This window comes from Callospermophilus lateralis, chromosome 15, assembly GCF_048772815.1.
Source record: "Callospermophilus lateralis isolate mCalLat2 chromosome 15, mCalLat2.hap1, whole genome shotgun sequence".
Classification (NCBI taxonomy): domain Eukaryota; kingdom Metazoa; phylum Chordata; class Mammalia; order Rodentia; family Sciuridae; genus Callospermophilus; species Callospermophilus lateralis.
The window spans coordinates 43,427,011-43,446,508 of NC_135319.1; the positions used below are offsets into that span (position 1 = coordinate 43,427,011).

The window sequence follows — 19,498 nt, forward strand, 5'->3', positions numbered from 1 at the left end:
TGTGGTCAGCCAGCTCAGCCTTTCTTCACTTTGTGGGCCGCAGACATTGTCACGAAGACTGGAAGTTGAGGAAAGGATCGTGACCAGCTGTCTTTGCTTTCACAGCAGTGTCAGTGGAAACAGAAAGGCCACAGGGTTCAGGAGACCCTGCTTACGAGCCCCGCCCTCCAGAACCCTGTGACAGAATGCTAGGAACTGACCACACGCTGACCTGCTCCTGGTCTCTGCAGGTGGCCAGGAGTCTGGGAGTGGGTTGGCTGGGCTTTCTGATTAAATGCCCTGGAGCTGCAATCAGGGTGTCTGCCAGGGCTGTGCCTCATCTGAAGCCCCTCGGGAGAAGGGCCACTCCCAAACCTGTCCAGGTTGTTGGCAGAATTCAGTTCCTTGTGGTTGTGGTCCTGAGAGCTTCAGTTTCCTGCAGGAGACCACCTGCAGCAACTTGGGGTCACCTGCAGTGCCTTGCCACATGGGGTTCCCCAGCGTAGCCACCCACGTCCTCAAAGCCAGTGTAGGAGAAATGAAGCCAGCAAGAAGGCTGCCGCCGTCTTCCATGACACAGAATGATGTGCACCTGATCACACAACCTGTCAGCCTTGCTTTCTATTCTTGGCTGGAAGCCCCCCTTGGTGAGGCATCCCACAGGGGTGTGAGCACCAGGGGCGGGGGGAGCGTGGCGCCACATTGAGTGCCCATCGCACCTCATTTTGCTAGAACTCTGCATACAGGCAGAAACAGCAGAGAATTAAGCAAAAACCACAATATCTTTATATCAGGATGAAGTGGGTTTTTTTGTTTTGTTTCTCTTTTGGTACAGGGGTGCTTAACCTCTGAGCCACATCCCCAGCTCCTTTTTGTATTTTAAGAGACAGGGTCTTGCTGAATTAATTAAAACCTCGATAAGTTGCTGAGGCTGGCTTTGAACTTGTGATCCTCCTGCCTCAGCCTCCCGAGCTGTTGGGATTACTGCTTTGTGCCACCGCGCCCATCTGTTTTGTTTTAATGAAGAAGGTCCCCGGGATGCGCTGTGCCAAGCAGATCACCACCTCACTTCCTATCCATACCAGTCCAACGGTGGTCCAGCCTCAGTTCCTCTCTGGCACGTTCTTTGTGCAGCAGTGAAATGAGCTCAGTCAGCAGAAAGAAAGTTGGAATCTCTCAGTTGTCAGTATTTTAAGCTCTCCAACACTAAAAGATGCGGTTCTCTGCTCGACTCTCAACAAACCAGAACATTCAGTTACCTGGAAAATCCCCATGCCTAAAACATTCAGGGAACCTCAGCCTCCTCCAAAAATAAACACAGATTCTGCATCCGGCCTGAGAGCCAGTCACGGACTTGCCACTCTTGGAGCAGCCACGGCATGAAGGGTGCGTCTTCGGGAGGCTGGCCCGGGGCTCTGGGTCCACCCCCACCCTGGCACCCGCCTGACTCACGCAGGCCCAGCCACTGTGTCAGGCGGAATTGACTGACTGCCCCGGCCAGTCCAGGCTCTGCTGAGCCCATCAGGGCAGGAACAATGAGGTGGCATCTCAAAGGCCCAGGCTATTTCTAAGGCTCATGGTTGAAGGCCCGCACCAGCAGCGATTATCATTTTAATTGCAAAGCCACTGCGACCTTTTATTCAGGGTGCAGATTTCAAAGACCACGGCCTGAAAAGAGGCCATAGACGGGTCTCTGCCTGAGACTAGGAGGGGCCCACCCGACAGCCTTCTTTCCTGGTCTCTACAATCATACTCGCCCCCCAAAGAATCTGACCCGCCATCTCCGGGTCTGACTGCGGTCCCTCCCCTGGAGCCTCTCCTCAAAGCCACACTCTTTCTCATTTTCCCAAGGGGTCACCCCTCCGCTCCCCACCCCCGTCCTGCCCTCCTACCTGGGGCTCCTCAGGTCTCCTCGCTCCTTCCTCTGATTGGCCAAAGGAAAACAATGAGCGAGGAGTTCTGCCACCGCTTCCTGTGGAGTCCTGGGCTGTGGAGAGCCTTCCAGGTCCCCAGGGGACACACGGCTGTCCTGGAGGGAAGGTCACACCCTGTGCTCCTTGGTGAGCTCCAGGATTGGCAGGGCTCTTTGGACTCGCACATGCTCCACACGCGTTGTTCCTGGCACTTAGTCCTCCCGTGGGCTCCCCGTTAGGTGAGCTGGCCGGAGCTGGCCCGGGTGGGGCTCCCACACAGTTTCTGGTTCCTGGTTTAGGGCTCAACGGTGGCTTTAGACCGCAAATGCTCACTACCTGTGAGTGAGCGCTCATCTCCGCTTAGGATCCCGTCCCCAGCTGGGGCTTGTGGTTTAACCTACTGTGACCAAAGCCAGAGTAGCCCCCTTTTCCAGTGGTGGTTTGGGGAGGTTTTGTTTGTTTTTGGCAGTGGTGGGGAGGAAACCCCGGGCCTCCGGCATGCTGGGCCAGCACCTTACCACTGAGCCATGCCAGTGTTTTGTTTTTATTTTATTTACTTTTGGGTACTAGGGATTGAACCCAGGAGCACCTAACCACTGAGCCATGTTTCTATCCTCTTATGTAAGGACAGATACAGGGCTTCACCAAGTTTCTGAGGCTGGCCTCAAGCTTGCCATTCTCCCTCCCAGCCTCCAGAGTTGCGGGGATTACAGGCGTGCCCCGCCTCGCCTGGCCAGTGTTTTGTTTGTAAAGACAGCAATGCTGAGGGTCACGCGCACAGAGTGAAGTCCATCCTACCGCAGGGCCAGTTGTCAAAGCATTGGCGAGCACAGCGGGTCTCTCCCCGGCATCATCAGCTACGTGTTCTAGGAGGTTCTAACCAGCACAGCCTCCCTCCCTCTGGGCTCTTGCCATCTTGTCCATGTCCAGAGCTGATGCCAAAATAGCGCTCTTTCCCTCATCCTGACCAGTAGGAGCCACTTCCCAACACAGCTTTGACCTTGGCCAGCTGCTCTGCCAAGGGAGTGAGTCCAGAGCTAGGGTGGTGTCTCCTGGCGGGAGTGGGGCTAGCGAGTTTGAAAGGGGTCTCACTTGGTCCCCAGAACTGAGGACGTGGCTGAGTCAGGACAAAGCCCGTGGGTCGGGTCGCTCTGCATTCTGGCAAGGGGCCAAAGGCTAGAGGGCAAAGCTTTTCTTCTTGACCTGCACTGAGTCCCGTCCCCACTGCTCAAAGTCCCCGTCCGTGGGGCAAGTTGAGGGGGTGGGAGCGGGGTCCTCCCTGGGGACAGGGACAACATGAGATCCTTCACTGTGACCTGGCACTTAACGGCCAAGTGTTCACGTGCTGAGTGTCTGAGGTTGGAGATGGGGGGACCCCGTGGGCCTGGGTGTCTGAGGACAGTGGGAGGAGCCCCCTGGGGGGCCCTGGTCTGCGGTGGCCTCACCTCCTCCCTTGTGTGCTTCCAGAACTACTTTGAGAGCTACCTTGCCGTGGCCTCCACTGTGCCCGCCCTGCTGTGCCTGGTGGTCAACTTCCTGCTTGTCAACAGGTAGGCCCTCCCCCAGGCGCCCCTCCCCGTGGCCACCCAGGTAGGGGGCAGCTCAGAGGAGTCCTCGCAGCTGGGCCTCAGGTCACTGAGCCACCAGGGCCTGGCCAGGGAGCTGGGCTTCCACCTTCCAGCTGCACATGGTGACCAGGGCAGCAGCCAGAGGGTGGGGACAGTGGGTTTCCTTCCCTCTGTCCCAGGGTCTGTGGGAGCTGAGCCACTGTCACTTCTGAAGCATCCTGCAGCTTCGGGCTCAGTGCAGGAGGGTCACCTCACTGCGTAGAGGAGCTGCCACACCAGCTGATGTGCCGAGCACTCACTAGGGGCAGGGACACTTTCTTTTTTTGGTACCAGGGATTGAACCACCCAGGGGTGCTTAACCACTGAGCCACACCCCCAGCCCCTTTTGGTATTTTATTTAGAGACAGGGTCTCACTGAGTTGCTTAGCACCTCACTTTTGCTGAGGCTGGCTTTGAACTCACCATCCTCCTGCCTCAGCCTCCCGGGCTGCTGGGATGACAGGCTGCACCCCAGCGCCCAGCTGAGAGTTCCTGATATTACATTGGTGACGGTTGGGAGAGGCTCCAGCTGGGTGCACCACAGAGGAAGGGATTGTTAAAGAGAATAGCAAATAATCATGACCCAAAGACCCCCTAGGTGACTCTTGCCGTCCATTCTCAATTTGAGTTCACACAGGCAGTCACCCTAGCAACGTCACCTACGTTTCCCCGGAACCTGGGCTTCTCTCTGGCGCAGCCCACTGGAACCTTCCATCAGTGATGACAAATCTGTTGGGCTTGGCTCTGATCAATTTGTCGTGTCACCCTGGATCTCAGGCTGAACAGGATTCTCAGGCAGATTTGGGCTCAGGGAATGCCCTTGATTGATTAGTGATGTCTGCTCTGAGTGAAGAAGGAGAGGGCAGCCCCGAGCGTCCTGTGTGCTCATCCCGAGCACCGCAGCCTCCCCAAGCGTGCCGTCCTCTGGGCTGAGCCGGTGAGCGCGCTGGACAATATCCCAAAGCATGGTGGCTGGGGAGAATAGCGGCAATGAGTGTATCTTAACCCCTGGGGTCAGCAGGGCTCTGCGGGCAGCACTGACCCCGCTTGCACTCACAGCGGGCAGGGCTTAAGCCCCTTCCTCGGCTGTCCCCCTCATGTCTGTCTCTCACTTGTGGTCACTGCTCCATGCTTGACCTGTGGAGGTGTCCGGGAGTCCTCTCTGTGTCCAGGGCACCCAGACCCTTCTTCCCCATGGCAAGCTGTGTGTCCTTTACCTGCCTCACTCTCCCTGTTCCCGGGGCCACCATCAGTGTCCTCATGGGGCTGAGAGCGGGGGACACCCTGCAGAGATCCCCCCCAGGAGAGGGGAGGGTGGTGTTGGGGGCAGAGCCAGACCCTGGCAGCACCCAGCTGGAGAGAGGCGGGGGTGGGGTGCGGCCATGGTAGTGGGAAGCCCCCAGGGTGGGCTCCAGGAGCAGGGGCTTCTGCCCAGCTGGGATGACCTGGCACACACAGATGGGCGCTGCCATCCCCTTAGGTCCGAAGCCACCTTCTGAAACATGACCAGGGTGATACCCCCTTGGCATCTCAGGACGCACAGCAAGCCAGCGGGGAGGCCCTGGTGTGACCCTGGGATCTGCCCTTGCCTGACCTGGCTCTGGTGGGGGGGTGGCTGGGCACTGCGGGAACGTGCTCCCAGCCCCATCTGTTCCCAGGCTGGGAGAGGACCCTCTAGGGCTCGGCTGTTTCTTATTTAATGTGCGAGATTGAAATGTCTCCTTCTCTCCCTCCTGGAGCACCCTGGCTTTCTCTGACTGGCTCATCCATAATCGCCAAGTGTTTTATTATGTTAAATCTGCAGCATCATAAATACTTATGAGGAGGATTTACATTTTGGAGACTTATGAAGAAACTGTCCCCTGGGGTCCTGAGCCCTCCCTTGTGGTGGGGAGGCAAGGGGTGGGGGTGGGGAACCGTCAGCCTGGGAACTGTGGACGTCCCTCTCCAAGAGTCTTCACGTTGTGTGGCCTGCCCCAGGCTCGTGGGCTGTCATCTTGGCCATGCCCTGTCCCCAAGTAGAACCCTGACACCAGGGCAACATTCGCCTGGACCTTCGCTAGAGTCCCAAGAGCATCACTCTCCCTGGGGCCACTTTCCTACCCTGGGGGAGGAAGAAGCAGAGACAGGCAGTGTGCCCCCCCCCAGCTCTGGGGTGGGGTGGGCTGAGCCTCACACATTCCATAAAGCCTTATGGGCATTGGAAATGGCCCCGGGGATCCCCAAGGTCCTGGGGCTGTGGGCGGAGGCTCTGGTGCAGTTGAGGCTGCAGATAACTAGGTGGGAAGGCACCTGTGCAGGTGAGGCTCTAACCCTGGGGGAGGGGCGTGGGAAGGCACCTGTGCAGATGAGGCTCTACACCCTGGGGGAGGGACTTGGGAAGGCATCTGTGCAGGTGAGGCTCTAACCCTGGGGGAGGGGCAGTGGGAAGGCACCTGTGCAGGTGAGGCTCTACACCCTGGGGGAGGGGCGTGGGAAGGCACCTGTGCAGGTGAGGCTGTAACCCTGGGGGAGGGGCGTGGGAAGGCACCTGTGCAGGTGAGGCTCTACACCCTGGGGGAGGGGCGTGGGAAGGCACCTGTGCAGGTGAGGCTCTACACCCTGGGGGAGGGGCATGGGAAGGCACCTGTGCAGGTGAGGCTCTAACCCTGGGGGAGGGGCATGGGAAGGCACCTGTGCAGGTGAGGCTCTAACCCTGGGGGAGGGGCGTGGGAAGGCACCTGTGCAGGTGAGGCTCTAACCCTGGGGGAGGGGCAGTGGGAAGGCACCTGTGCAGGTGAGGCTCTACACCCTGGGGGAGGGGCATGGGAAGGCACCTGTGCAGGTGAGGCGCTATACCCTGGGGGAGGGGCTGCGCTCTGGACTGCTCTGCTTTTGTGATGTGGTTGGCATTGGCCTCGTCCCCCACTGTGTCCTCTAGGTCTCTGCAAAGCCACCTTCTTGTTCAAGCCACTAATTTCCTTGTGGTGAAGCCCCGGGGGGCTCTGTGATTCAGCCCCCATTACTGCCAGCTTTTCCATCATTGTGTCTGGGAGACAGGTGTGGGCAGCCGGCCACAGCCACACCCAAGGGGTGGAAGGCAGGTAGTGTGGGGGGATGAGGCCAGCGTGAGGAGCAGCCCAGCACCACTGCCCTCCCGGGTTGTTAGCATGCTGCCCAGCAGATCTTTACCAGGGGCTGGCTGGAATCTTTTGGTATTTTTCCCCAACCTCTGTGTTCACTTGAATTTCCCCTGGTTTAGAATGCTCCATTGTTAGAGACCTGATTATTCGCTATTCCAGCCTTTTCTTTTTAGAGAGGAGACAGAGGCCCAGAGAGGTTGAATATTCGCCTGGGATCACTCAGCGAGTTAATGGCCAAGCTGGGCAGAGTGTTGCTGGCTTTGACTCTGGGGTGGCTGGGGCAGCTCCGGGGGCGGAAGGCGGGCCCTTGGATGAGACTGGAGCATGAAGGATGACCCTGAGCATCAAGGCCAAGGCTTGACCTCCAGCTTCCCGGGTGTCTGATTTGCTCTGACAGTAGACGCTCCGTGGCTGCCCACACGGCGGCTGCCTTGGCTGAAGCTCCTGTGCACCCAGGAAGGTGTGTCTTAGTGGGGGGTCTTAGTGGGCATCTTGGTGAAGTTTCCCAGAAGCAGACCCTGAAACAAGGGAGGGTCAGGCAGAAGGAGGGGACACCCACCAGCCCAGCCACCGCCAGGGAGCCAGGGCTTAGTGCTGCCCGGAGCCAACAGAACACACAGGTGGGAGCTGGGGTGTCCCCCGCCAGCCCTCCAGGCGTCATCACTGAAGCCTGCTCTTAGTGCTAAGCACCTGTCACCTCCATCCTGCCTCCTGCACCAGTGTGGCAAGAGAAGGCTTGTGGGTGGGCACAGCAGCGTCCCTGGGAGCTCCTGCCCGTCCTTCCTCAGCTTGAAACAAATGTCAGAGACTCCAAAGGGGCTGAACTCGTTCTTTAAAGTTCAGGTCAGAGCTGCCCTGGGCGTGATCGGGCCTGGGGAGTCCCCTCTGCCTTGACCCTGGGCTCTGCACGGAGCTGCTCCCTGTCACCTCCCAGTCAGTCCTGGGAGAGAGCGGTGGCCCTGAGCCCGCCACACGCTATCCCTAATCCAGCCACTCCCAGTGGCCAGGAGCTCGGGAGGGACGCTCTCGTTGTGTGAGGTTGGGGTGGTGTAGGTGACAGGGCCAGCCAACAGAGACCCATCCCCCCTGAGGACCAGGTCCTGGGCTGGCAGGATAAGGAGGCCCTCGAGGGCCGGCTCTGTCTCTCTCCAGCCTTGTCCCCTGCTCTCCTCTCCATCTTGACTGCAGCCAGAGTCTGCTGTCACTTCCATGAACGCACACAGGTGGACAGTCTTTCCAGACCTGTGTGCCCAGCCCAGGGGCATTGCCCGTTCTCCCCTTGGGGCAGGGTGGGTCCTGTGGTCCCCGGAAGTCCCGATGGCTCTTATGGCCCTCTGCTGGGGGAACACAGGGCCTGTGCTGCTTGTCCCCTGCCCGCTGCCTGCACAGCACTCGGCACGTGGTGCTCAGGGCCAGCTCCCCACGACTCCTCTGCAGCCAGGTCTGTCCCTGCGCTTCCTCGGGCTTCCCTGTCCCCCTCCTAGTGCCCAGGCTCACCTGCCCTCCCACCCGGGACCCGGAGGAGACTCAGGTTCACTGGGGCCTTTCCTCCCGTCCTCTCGCTCCCCCTCGTGCCCACGTGTCTGTGTGTCCTTTCCGACCTTCCACGTTTGTCTTTACGTCTACTCTGGCCTTTCTCTCACTCACGCCCCTGCCCGCCCCTGGTTAGTGGGAGAGTGAACTAATCGTCTTATCCGGTTAGGGCTTGATCTGATCTGATGGTCTCAGGGCCCTTGAGATGGTGCTGTCCCTCCTGGAATAGAAACCAGGCCTTTCCCCCACGGCCTCCTTGCCCGCTGTCCTCCCGGGTCCATGGAGGCTGGGAGGCGGGCAGGGCTTGGGTGTGGTGTGGCATTAGGGGCACCTGGGGCCCGGCCCTGGGCACACCAGCTCTGCCTTGGCTGCTGCCCTCATAGTTGAGACCAACTTGGGACAGTCCGGCCCTGGCCCCCCATGCTGTGCCACTCAGAGTCCCTTCATCCCAGGAAGCCGTTGGGTACCCCCTGGGGCCCAGCAGAGTGTCCTTGAACAAGTCCCTTAAGCTCTCTGACTCAGCCTCCCTAGCTGTGGTGTCAGAAGGGACCTAGCACGCGGAAGAGTGGGCAGCCCAAGTCAGGGACTGTGAGTGCCCTGACAATGGATGGCGATGACAAAGCTCTCTTCCCCTCCCGCCCACCGCCCATCTAGAGTTCCTCGGGAAGCGCAGGGTGGTTGCTTTGGGCACTCGGCAAAGCCAGCCGGAGCACAGCTCGGGGGCAGGCAGAGCAGGGGACTTAGCAGGCACCGACCCTCGCAGCCAGTGAGCTGAAGAGCAGAGTGTCCACGGAGAGGACACCCTGCACTGGCCCTGCCCCTGCTGCACACCGTTTGCCTCCCTGGAGCCCCCGCACCCCTGAGTGCATCCTCCCCCGGGTGCAGGTGCTGAAGCCGGGGCCACTCCCACGAGCAGGAAGGCAGGGCTCAAACCCAGGCTCCTGGACGCAGAGTGGACGTTGCCACCCAGCTCCCCGGCCTCCCCAGCACCACCCCCAAGCCACGCCGGAGGCCACATCTAACGGCTCCTATTGTCCTCACTGCAGGATTCCCGTCCGTGTCCGTGTCCTGGCCTCCCTGACCGTCACGCTGGCCATCTTCGTGGTGATGACCGTGCTGGTGAAGGTGGACACCTCCTCCTGGCGCCACGGCTTTTTCGCTGTCACCATTGTCTGCATGGTGATCGTCAGTGGTTCCTCCACCATCTTCAGCAGCAGCGTCTACGGCCTGACCGGCGCCTTCCCCATGAGGAACGCCCAGGCACTGATATCAGGTGAGAGCTGTGTCCGCTCTGTGGCCCGGGGCCGGCCCTGGGAGCCCATTGGAGGCCGGAGGCCGGAAGCTGGCAGCTGCCCTGAGTTGGGCTAGAGCAGGGGCTTGGGTTCCACCTGGACCTCCCCGTGGCTGCTTGGGCTTCCTGGTGTCATGGTGTCCAGGCAGCAGGTTGTGTGTCCCCAGAGGCTCGGGCAGCACATTATTTTTGATCGAGCCACACAGGATCACTTCCACCATAGCTGTTAGGCCACTTAGACTCAAGGCCACCCAGGTCTCTGTGGGAGAGTGTGGCAATCACACCAGAAGAGGAACAGGAGGGAGCCACAGTTGCAGTCATTTATGAAAACCAGGTCGCCTTCGAAGCGCCATTTCTGAACCAGCCTTTCTTTCTCCCCTCCCTCCTCCTTCCTGTGTCTCTTCCTGCCCTTTCCTCTCCACCCTTTTTTCTCCTTTCCTCCTTTCTACCTGCCTTTTCTTCTTTCCCATTTTATAGAGGACCCGCCTGGTGCCAGGGATTCAAAGATGAACGAGATGCGTCCTCTCGGAGCCGATGGCCTAGTGAATGAGCGCCTCGGTCACCTGGACTTGGGCCTTCTCTGGGCTGGCTCGTGACCAGCAGGGGTCAGCCCCCAGCTGAAGTTTCCATGCAGATGCTGAGCCTGTTATCAGGACCTCGGCTGTTTTGTCCCTGTCCCCAGTGACCCCTCAAGGTAAAACAGAGCTGGGTCGGTCAGCCTCCGAGCTTTCCCCGGACATCACCACCCCTAGAGCAAGCCCGAGGCTCGGCCTCTCTGTCTGTCCCCCACACGTCTCTGATGCACAGAGGAGGGCTTTCAACATTTGCCGACTTGAGAAGAATTGTGTAGACTGTGCGCCGTGCCCATTGGGTCAGGATGCCAGGTGCTACGTGGCAGGGATGACAAGTACCTCGATGAGCGGATCCCCCTCCCCGCCCGGCGCCAGGGCCAGACATCACTAATAGATCCCTATCTTTCCTCCTGAGCCTCTAAATCCTTCTCAACACGGCCCTTGAGGCAATTACTCGGGCAGGATCAGAGTCTAGATGTGAGTTCCGGTCTGTTTGCCATCTTTGATATGGGATTAGGCTTCTGGCTCTATTCTGGGAAAACCTTGGGCCTAAAATAAAATAAAAATGGACTCGTTGCTGAGTTTCCTAAGCCCAGTCCACAGGCCCTCGCCGTGCTTCAAGAAGGGCAGGTCTGGGCCGAGGGAAAGGGCCACCAAACATTAATCCCCTGTCACCCTTGGCCTCAAAAAGAGGCTCTGATCCCCTCACCTCCCTCCACCGAGCTGGGGGAAGGACTCTTCTGTGTGACTTCAGCCCAGCTGGCTTCCGCTCCAGGGGCCAGTGACCAGACACCATTGATATCAGCAAGTGGCCCTTCCAATTATCCTTCCCCAGAGGACCACCAGGAACGAGTGGATTCAAGATGGAGCGTGGGGGCTTAGACTTTGGCAGGAGTTCTCCCAGGACGGAAGCTGTTGTCATGGCTGGGCGCAGCCCCCACCAGGGGTGTCCAGCATCCTGGACATCCGAGGTGGCCCCAGCGCCCAGAGCCCCAGCACCCCTTTCGTTTGGGCCCCGAAGAGCCCATCTGTGAGTTCTGGGCGTGTTGGCATGTGAGGAACAATTCATTTGTTTCGAGGGTGTTTTTTTTAAACCTCTCATTTGCATGTATTTCCATAACTGATGAGATAAAAGCAGGGAGTCATGAAGGATGAGCTCCCCGAGGCCTGGTTTGTTGTTGATGATAAAATTGCAAATTCTCCACAAGTTGGTAAGGGAGAGGGGGAATCAATAGGCGGGACGTTAAGATCTCTCCTCCGGGCAGCGGCGGAAACTCTCACGGTGGCGTCCAACCCCGGTTCTTAGGGAACGTCCAGGTGGGGATTACAGCTTCTCAGGAGTGGGCCCCCTCTTGGCAAAGGGTTTACCCTGTTGTCGATGCTTTGATGTGGAAAGGACGGAAATAACCACAACCTAATTGGGAACGTGAGGGGATTTACTTGGAATTGGGACCCTGTCTGCGTTGGGCGCCATTCTGAGCACTTTGCATATAATAATCCTTTCATTCTTCAGGACGGTCCTGAGAGGTGGGTCTCACCAACACCCCCCATCAGAAAATGGGGAAAATGGAGCACAGAGAGGTTCTATGACTTAGCAAAGGTCACACAGCTAGAAGTAGCAGAGCTGAGACTGGGCTGGGATTTGAGGCTCTGGTTCCAGGGTCTGTGGTCTTAGTCACTCTGCAGATTTGGGTATCTGCAGCCCCAGCTCCAACCCCAGGCCCCACCTAGGCTAATGGAATGGATGCTGGCAAAGTTGAGGGGAAGAATTGTCAGCCAAGTGCGGGTGGCGCATGCCTGAATCCCAGAGGCTTGGGAGGCTGAGGCAGGAGGACTGCAAGTTCAAAACCAACCTCAGCAACTTGGCCAGGCCCTAAGCAACTCAGTGAGACCCTGTCTCTAAATAAAATATAAATAGGGCTGGGGATGTGGATCAGAGGCTAAGCACCGAGTTCAGTCCCTGGTAACAAAAAAAAAAAAAAAAAGAATTGTCCATCGGTGCCAAGGCCGAGGCCATTCCTCATGTAGAGGCTCTGGCCAAGTGTAGGTGAGACAGCAATGGGGCATTGGGTGGGCAGGGCCTCTACTGTCCTGCTCCCAGTCTGCCCCGCCCAGCAGTGGGCAAAGAGGTGCCCAGTAAGAGCCGCGCGGGGTGGCAGAGCAGCTGGCGCCCACATGGGCCAGCCTGCCCCTCCGTTCACGGTCAGCCTCCTTGCCTCTCTGAAAGTCGAAATCCCGATGCTCTGAGGTCTGCAGACACATCCCTTCTGCCCAGGGGTGGACACGCTCACAGGCATCCGTATATGGATAACAGTGTCCCCTCTTCCATCCACCGTCCCCCTCCCACCCTCTGCCATCTCGGGATGAACAGGACAAGCACTGGCCCCCACTTTTTGGGCAGAGCGAGGCAGGAGGTGACCTGCCCATCACACTCCTACAGCTGACCCCCCGTGGCTGGCACAGACTGACTCCCCATGGCTGAGGCTCCCAAAGCAAAGGAGGACACACCCTGGCCTCCCAGACGCAGCAGAGTGACGTGGCAGGGAAGGGAACTGGCACTTGGTGACAGTTTGCCATGTGCTGGGCACTTTCCTGGGAGTCTCTTGTGCAGCTGTCAAAGCAGCCCGCGGGCATCGCGGTTCCATCTTACAGACAGCAGACGGTGGCCCTGAGAAGTCCTCCTGGCCTCCAGGGTCGGGGCGAGCGAGGCCGAGTCAAGGGCACCTGGGATTGGGTCCCTGGGCTCGGGGTCCCTGGGCTTGGGGCCCCTGGGCTCGGGATCCAGTGGGCTCGGGGTCCAGGGTCGCCCTGCTAGGTCGCGCCACTGGGCACAGGAGAAGCGTTGGGCAGCAGTGAGGGGCATGAGGTGACCTGAGTCAAAGCGCTGGGCGAGGTCCTTCTGTGTGGGGGTGGCTGCCTGCTTGTGGGTGAGTGTGTGAGGCTATGCACAAGGGCGTGTGCGTGCATGTGCTTGTGCACAGGTTCACATGGGGCGGCCCACAGCTGCCTTTGTGTGGGGGAGATTCCGTGGCGGGAAGGACTGTGCTGGAATGTCCCCCGGCCTCTCCCCGCTGGCCAAGCACAGAGGAAAGGAGACCCCGAGCTCCCGGAGATTTCTGTCCCTCGGATCTAAACCGTCAGGTCCTCCTGGGAGGTTAGCACGGGAGGAAGTCAGGGCCAGGGGGAAAGCAGGGCAGGAGACAGGTGGTGGCCTCCGTGGAGGCCAAGTCCAGCACAGAGCAGGGAGCTGGGCCAGGGACGGGACGAGCCACCCCCTCTGAAACTCGGCAGGACCCCTTCCTGTCTGCCAGCACTTGGGGACACTGAGAACGATGGCCTCTTTGACACTGGAGGAATTTTATTTTGGACTGAGTGGAAAGGGGCCCTGGTCGTGCTCCCCCCGTGTCCTCCCCAAGTGACTCCATGGTGTCCTCTGCCCCCTGCAGGAGGAGCCATGGGAGGGACCATCAGTGCCGTGGCCTCGCTGGTGGACCTGGCAGCATCCAGAGACGTGACGGACAGCACCCTGGCCTTCTTCCTGACGGCGGCCGCCTTCCTGGGACTGTGCCTGGGGCTCTACTTGCTGCTGCCCAGGCTGGAGTACTCCAGGTGAGGCCCTGTCGTCCGCCCTTCGGTCTTCCTAAGTGGACGGCTTCAGCTCTCCGGTGTGTGTTCCTCACCATCCCTCGGGGTCATCTGTTTCCCTGGGGTTTTTGGTCGTGGGGGCTTGGTCCTGGATGGACCCCAGGCTGCTTTATCACTGAGCCACACCCCCAGCCCTTTTTATTTTGAGACAGGGTCTGGCTCAGTTGCTTAGGGCCTCATTAAGTAGCTGAGGCTGGCCTCGAACCTGTGATCCTCCTGCCTCAGCCTCCTGAGTTGCAGGCTTGTCTGTTGCCTTCTTTATTATTTGCACCTGCCCCGGGGTGAGCGTGGTCCTCTGTATCCCAGGGCCTCCTGCTAAACCTAGCCTTCAGCAGTCCGTCAGTCAGTTGGCCTGGCCACTGGTGTGAGGTGGCTGCAAGCCACACCCCCAAGCAGTGGGTGTCTGCAGGTTCAGGGACAGGGAAGGCAGGGGTAGAAGTGGGGCCTGAGTGACAGTAAGAAATCTCAGCTCCCTTCACCCCGCACCCTCTGCTCCGGCAGCGCACCGGGCCAGCTCAGGGTGCCCACCTGGCTTACTGCTGACACACCGGTTCCTCTTAGCGTTGCCATTCTTTATGGTCATTCCCACGTACAGGTGACTCCCAGGGATGGGAGCCGTCAGCGTACTCACCTGGGTCCACAGCCAGCGGTGCCAGAGCAGGGTCTGCAGGTCCCTCCCAGCCTGTGCTTCCCTCCGCTCACTGCTCCGAGGGCGTCTTTCTGCCCTCAGGATCCCCTTTCTCCAATTCCTCCTCTTCCTTTCTTCCTCCTACCTGCTCTTTAAGAAACCAATCTTGCCAGGTGCAATGGCACACCCCTGTAATCCCAGCAGCTCGGGAGGCTGAGGCAGGAGGATTGTGAGTTCAAAGCCAGCCTCAGCAATTTAGTGAGGCCCTAAGCAACCGTGGGAGACCCCGTCTCTAAATAAAATACAAATTAGGGCTGAGGATGTGCTCAGAGGTCGAGGGCCCCTGAGTTCAATCCCTGGTACCAAAAAAGAAACCAGACTTCGGCTTTCTCTCACGTTTTATCCTTCCCAAAGCATTTCCTAAGCCCTTTTCTTATCTGACATAGGGAGGCAGGAATTGTCCCCACTTTACAGGTGACAATGCTGAGACCCAGAGGAGGCCAGGTTTCCCTGGGCCCCCAGAGGGAGCCGGCTGGGCTGCCCTTCCGCGGGAACCTATTCTGTGAGGTGGCCTGTGAGCGAAGCAGGTTATGTGCCTATTTTTTTGTTTATTACCAATTCTTCTTCTTATTATTATTATTACGATTATGATTCTTGTTTGTGACACTCTGTGGTTATCGTTGATTTTGCCACTTTACACCTGAGGACCTGAGCCCAGGGAGCTGTGCTCCAGTGGCCCACCTGGCGAGCCACCGCAGGGCCTGACCTTGGCAGTGCGGGGAGCCATCCAGCCCTGCTCTGTGGCCTCCAGGGTCTTTCCTCCTGCTTCAGTCCTCCTGCCCCTCACCCCTGGGGCCGTGGGCTGCCCTCCTCCCTGGGGGTTGCTCACCACCTCTGCTGGCCTCTGAGGCTGCGTCCCGCAGTGTCCCAGGCGCAGACCTCTGAGCCCCACATTGCCCTGCTGTGGTTCCTGGGATCAGGCTGGCGCACTGTCCCCAGTCCCCTCCACTGCCTGGCACCTTGTCCTGCTTTTGAAATCACCTTTGAGACCCTGGATGAACCTGGGCGGAGAGTCGCGCCCTGACCCTGGTGCTCTGGGTGGCTGTTACCGGAGAGTAGCGATCTCTGCTTCACCTGGGACTTTGGTACCAAACCAGGCAGCCTGGTAGGTCAGCCTGGGCGCCGGTCGCATCTGGGCAGGCCCAGGGCCTCGGAGCGTGTGAGGCAGAGCCCCCGGGCCAGGCCCCTGCACAGACTCCTGCTTCTTTGTGGGTTAGAACTCAGGCCCAGCGGCCGACCTTGTCTAGGCCGGAGCTCACAGAGAGGGCTGGCTCCCAGGGCTGCTCCCACTGAACCTGACTGAGAGGAGCCCGTGCCGGGCGGGAGGAGGGGTTGGGGAGCCTGTGGGGAGGAGCTGCACCCCAGGAACTTGGTGCAGCTCCTCAGAGCAGCCTGGAGGCCAGGACCCCGCACGGAGCCAAGAGGGAAGTGGGACTGCTCCTGTCCCTTCGGAGTGATAGGGAAACCGATGGTTCAAGGCCCCTGCTCAGCATCACAGGGAAGGACTGGGAGCAGCACTTCCACCCACTCACGGGGCAGCTGGAGGCTCCCGGGATGGGAAGACTGGCAGAGACTTTGAACCCCCAGAGCTCTGTAAAACCTCCATCTTAGAGGAAGAAACCAAGGCCCAAGGTCACACAGGGGGTCAGAAGCAAGGCTGAAACCGAAACCCAGTTGTCACCACGCTGTGGTTTTCCCCAACACGTGTACCCCAAGCCCTTATGTTGGAGCTGTGTTAATACAGTCAGCCTCTTTCCTGGCTTTCAGATACGTGAGGTACAGAGAGGTTAAGGACTCAGGCAAGGTCACACAGCAAGGCAAAGTAACCCAAGCAGAAGTTGAAAAGATTGATGGTATTCAGGTGGGGCAGACACTGCAGTAGGGTACTTACTAGTTCTTCCTACCTGTATGTTTTTAGGGCCACTCTGTGTAGACTAGAAACAATCACATGTGGCCCTTGCTCCAGGGAGCTGTCCCCTGTAGAAGGAGACGCATGATGGCAGCACACTAACAGGATGATTATAGATCATGGTCACATTTTTGAGAAAAATAAATAAGGACTCAACAAAAATTAACAGGTCAGGTTAAATAGGGTGGATGATTAGTACTGGGCAGAGATGAATTGGGACTTTTACCTAGAGAGCAGTTTATGGATACCAAGAGAAGTTTCACAGATTCAAACTTTTTTTTTTTTTTTTTTTGGTACTAGGGATTGAACCCAGGGACATGTGACAGCTGAGCAGTCTCCAAGCCCATTTTTAACATTCTGTTTAGAGACAGGGTCTCGCTGAGTTGCTTAGAGTCTTGTAAGGTTGCTGAGGCTGGCTTTGAACTCGCGATCCTCCTGCCTTAGCCTCCCATGATGCTGGGATGACAGGTGTGTGCCACCATGCCCGGCAGAGGCAAACTCCCAACCCAGGGATCTCCTGTTCTCGACATCCATCCTGCCAAAGTACTAGGCTGCGTGTGCAAGGACTTGGGTATAGGAATGCTCATGGCAGTGTAACTTGTAGTGAAAAACGGGGGCCAACCTAAACGTCCAGGGGAGCAGGGCATCATACACGCCTAGGCTGAGCAACAGTGCAGCAACCCACCAGAGAGGGGACCGAGAACCGGGGGTGTCCGTGAAAGGTTGGCCACAAGATCGTGTCCCTTAGGCAGTTATGCATCAGCACTTGGAGTAACAGGCCGCGCGACTTAGGCCACTGTGCGGCGTATCTGTGGATGTGCTAGGCTGTATATTGTTGCAGAAAAGCCTTGCATACAGTTGGAGCCCACTTTAAGTAACTGTGCGTAGGGTGCGGGTTGTGGTTTTTGCAAGTGCATGAGACGTTACTGACGAGGCTGCTAATGGTCAGTGGCACTCGGGAGGGTCAGTAGGAGGAGAGGAGGGTTCGACTGTCTTGCTCTTCTGTGTTATTTGGTGGGTTGCATGAGCCTCTGTTGCTCATAGAATTTAAATTTTCAGGTTTCTGCGTGCTGTTTTTTTCTCTATCTCCCCTTCCTCCTCTCCAAAATTCAAAACAAAACAAAACAGACGAGCAAGGACAGGAGGAGCCTCTGCTCATCATGTGGTGGTCAGCACTGATTCCCTCTGTCCCTTAGCACAGCCGCCACCACTGGCTGAGGCCTGGAGCCGGCCTGGTGGGCAGCCTGGGATGGGGGGCCTCCTGTAGCCACCGCATGTACCCCATGCGTCATGGAGGGACGCCAGGCTGCAGGGCCTAAGGGTTCTGTCCTGAACACGCTGTGCAGACTCCAGGGTCTCTCCCTGGAAAGCCCAGGTGGCCTCTACGGTGGCCCACTGACCACACACCCGCCCTCCTCCCCGCAGGTACTATATGAGGCCCATTTGTCCAGCCCGCGTGTTCTCTGGTGAAGAGGCCACACCGCAGGACACCTGCAGCACCCCCCTGGTGGCCCCGGGATCCAGTGGGTCGCACATGCCGCCCCTCCGCCCCATCCTGAAGAAGACCGGCGGCCTGGGCTTCTGTGTGCTCTACCTGTTCCTCATCACCAGCCTCATCTTCCCCGCCGTCTGCACCAACATCGAGTCCCTCCACAAGGACTCGGGCTCCCCGTGGACCACCACGTTCTTCGTGCCCCTCACCACCTTCCTCCTGTACAACTTTGCTGACCTGTGTGGCCGGCAGATCACTGCCTGGGTCCAGGTGCCAGGCCCCAAGAGCAAGGTGCTGCCCAGCCTGGTCCTGCTGCGCTCCTGCCTCGTGCCCCTCTTCGTGTTCTGCAACTACCAGCCCCGCGTCCGCCTGGCCACCGTGGTCTTCCAGTCCGACGTCTACCCCGTGCTCTTCACCTGCCTGCTGGGGCTGAGCAACGGCTACCTCAGCACCCTGGCCCTCATCTATGGGCCCAAGATCGTGCCCCGGGAGCTGGCCGAGGCCACAGGAGTGGTGATGTCCTTCTATATGTCCATCGGCCTGGTGCTGGGCTCCGCCTGCTCGGCCCTGCTGGTGCACCTCATCTAGGGCGCGTGGTGAGGACGTCAGGGCTATCTGGGGCTCGGGGCCCAGCGATGGGTGAGAGGGCCGGCGCTGCCAAGGCGCGGAGGACGGGGCTGGCGTCCGGCTTGGCGCAGAGCAGAGCGGTCGGCCTCTCCTAGGACGCTGGCCAGCCGGCCGTGCCCCCGGGGCCGCGCAAGGAGAGACGCTCCAGACCCCGCAGCAGGACACTCTGGAGACGTTGGAAGAGGACACTTGAAAAGAGGGGCTCTCACTGCCTTAGCTGATGGGTCACTCACGTTCAGCTGTGAGCTGTCACCAGGCCACAGCCAGGCTGGGCTCCAGCCTTGCTCCTCTGGCGGACAGCAAGATGGGCGGGGATCCTCGGCCCTCCCTACTCAGCAGAGCTGCTCTGGGGTGGCTATCTTCCGGCCCAGGACCCAAGCCTGCACTGTCCCTGCCTTTTGTCAGGAGAGAGCAGAACCCAGACCCAGAGCCCAGAAGACCCCGGCCGAACCCCCTTCCCTGGACTGGGCTCAGCGCGCCCCTGCGCCCGGGACCCAGCAGGTTGGCCGGGTTCTCCAACAGGGGGGACTGGCCTGGGGGTCACAGCCTGAATGGGCACAGGGTCTTTCCATGTTAATGTTTACAACATGCCAGGGCCATTGGTTCAAGGGCCCAATAAATACTGGGGTGTTCAACGTGACCCTTATTGGTGTCCTTGTTAGCCAGGGTCTCGGCAGGAAGCGACGCACTAAGTTTGGGTAATTTGTTATATTGCATATACATGGGGGGGATTGCTGTGGTTTTTAGTCCTGGGGATGGAACCCAGAGATGCTTTACCACTGAGCCACACACCCCCACACACCTTTTTTTTCAGCCCTTTTCTAATTTCTCATTTCGAGACGGGGTCGCGCTGCGTTTCTTCGGGTCTCGCTGAGTTGCCAGGGCTGGCTGGGAATCCGCGGTCCGCCTGCCTCAGCCTCCCCCAGCCTCCTGAGCCTCTGGCGTTACCGGGGTGCGCCACCGTCCCCAGCCCCAGTCCTATTTGTTTATTTCTTCATTTTGAGACCGGGTCTGTCCGAGGTGGCCCTCCAGCCGTGGCCCACTGAGTTGCTGGGGTCACAGGGGTGTGTCTCATGCCGGGGGATGTGGGCTTATTTTAAGATCAGGCAAGGGACTCCCG

At 58.9% G+C, this 19,498-nt stretch overlaps 1 protein-coding gene across 1 annotated transcript in view; it reads left to right on the plus strand.

Annotated features, from left to right (window-relative positions):
• Slc29a3 (solute carrier family 29 member 3) overlaps window positions 1-18,963 on the plus strand; it is a 34,181-nt gene extending 15,218 nt beyond the window's left edge. Inside the window, exons 3-6 of the mRNA XM_077105409.1 lie at window positions 3,360-3,442; window positions 9,201-9,427; window positions 13,464-13,626; window positions 17,685-18,963. Coding sequence (XP_076961524.1) covers window positions 3,360-3,442; window positions 9,201-9,427; window positions 13,464-13,626; window positions 17,685-18,339 — 1,128 coding nt within the window. The 3' untranslated portion in view covers window positions 18,340-18,963. The remainder of the gene's footprint in view (window positions 1-3,359; window positions 3,443-9,200; window positions 9,428-13,463; window positions 13,627-17,684) is intronic.
• The last annotated feature ends 535 nt before the right edge of the window (window positions 18,964-19,498 follow it).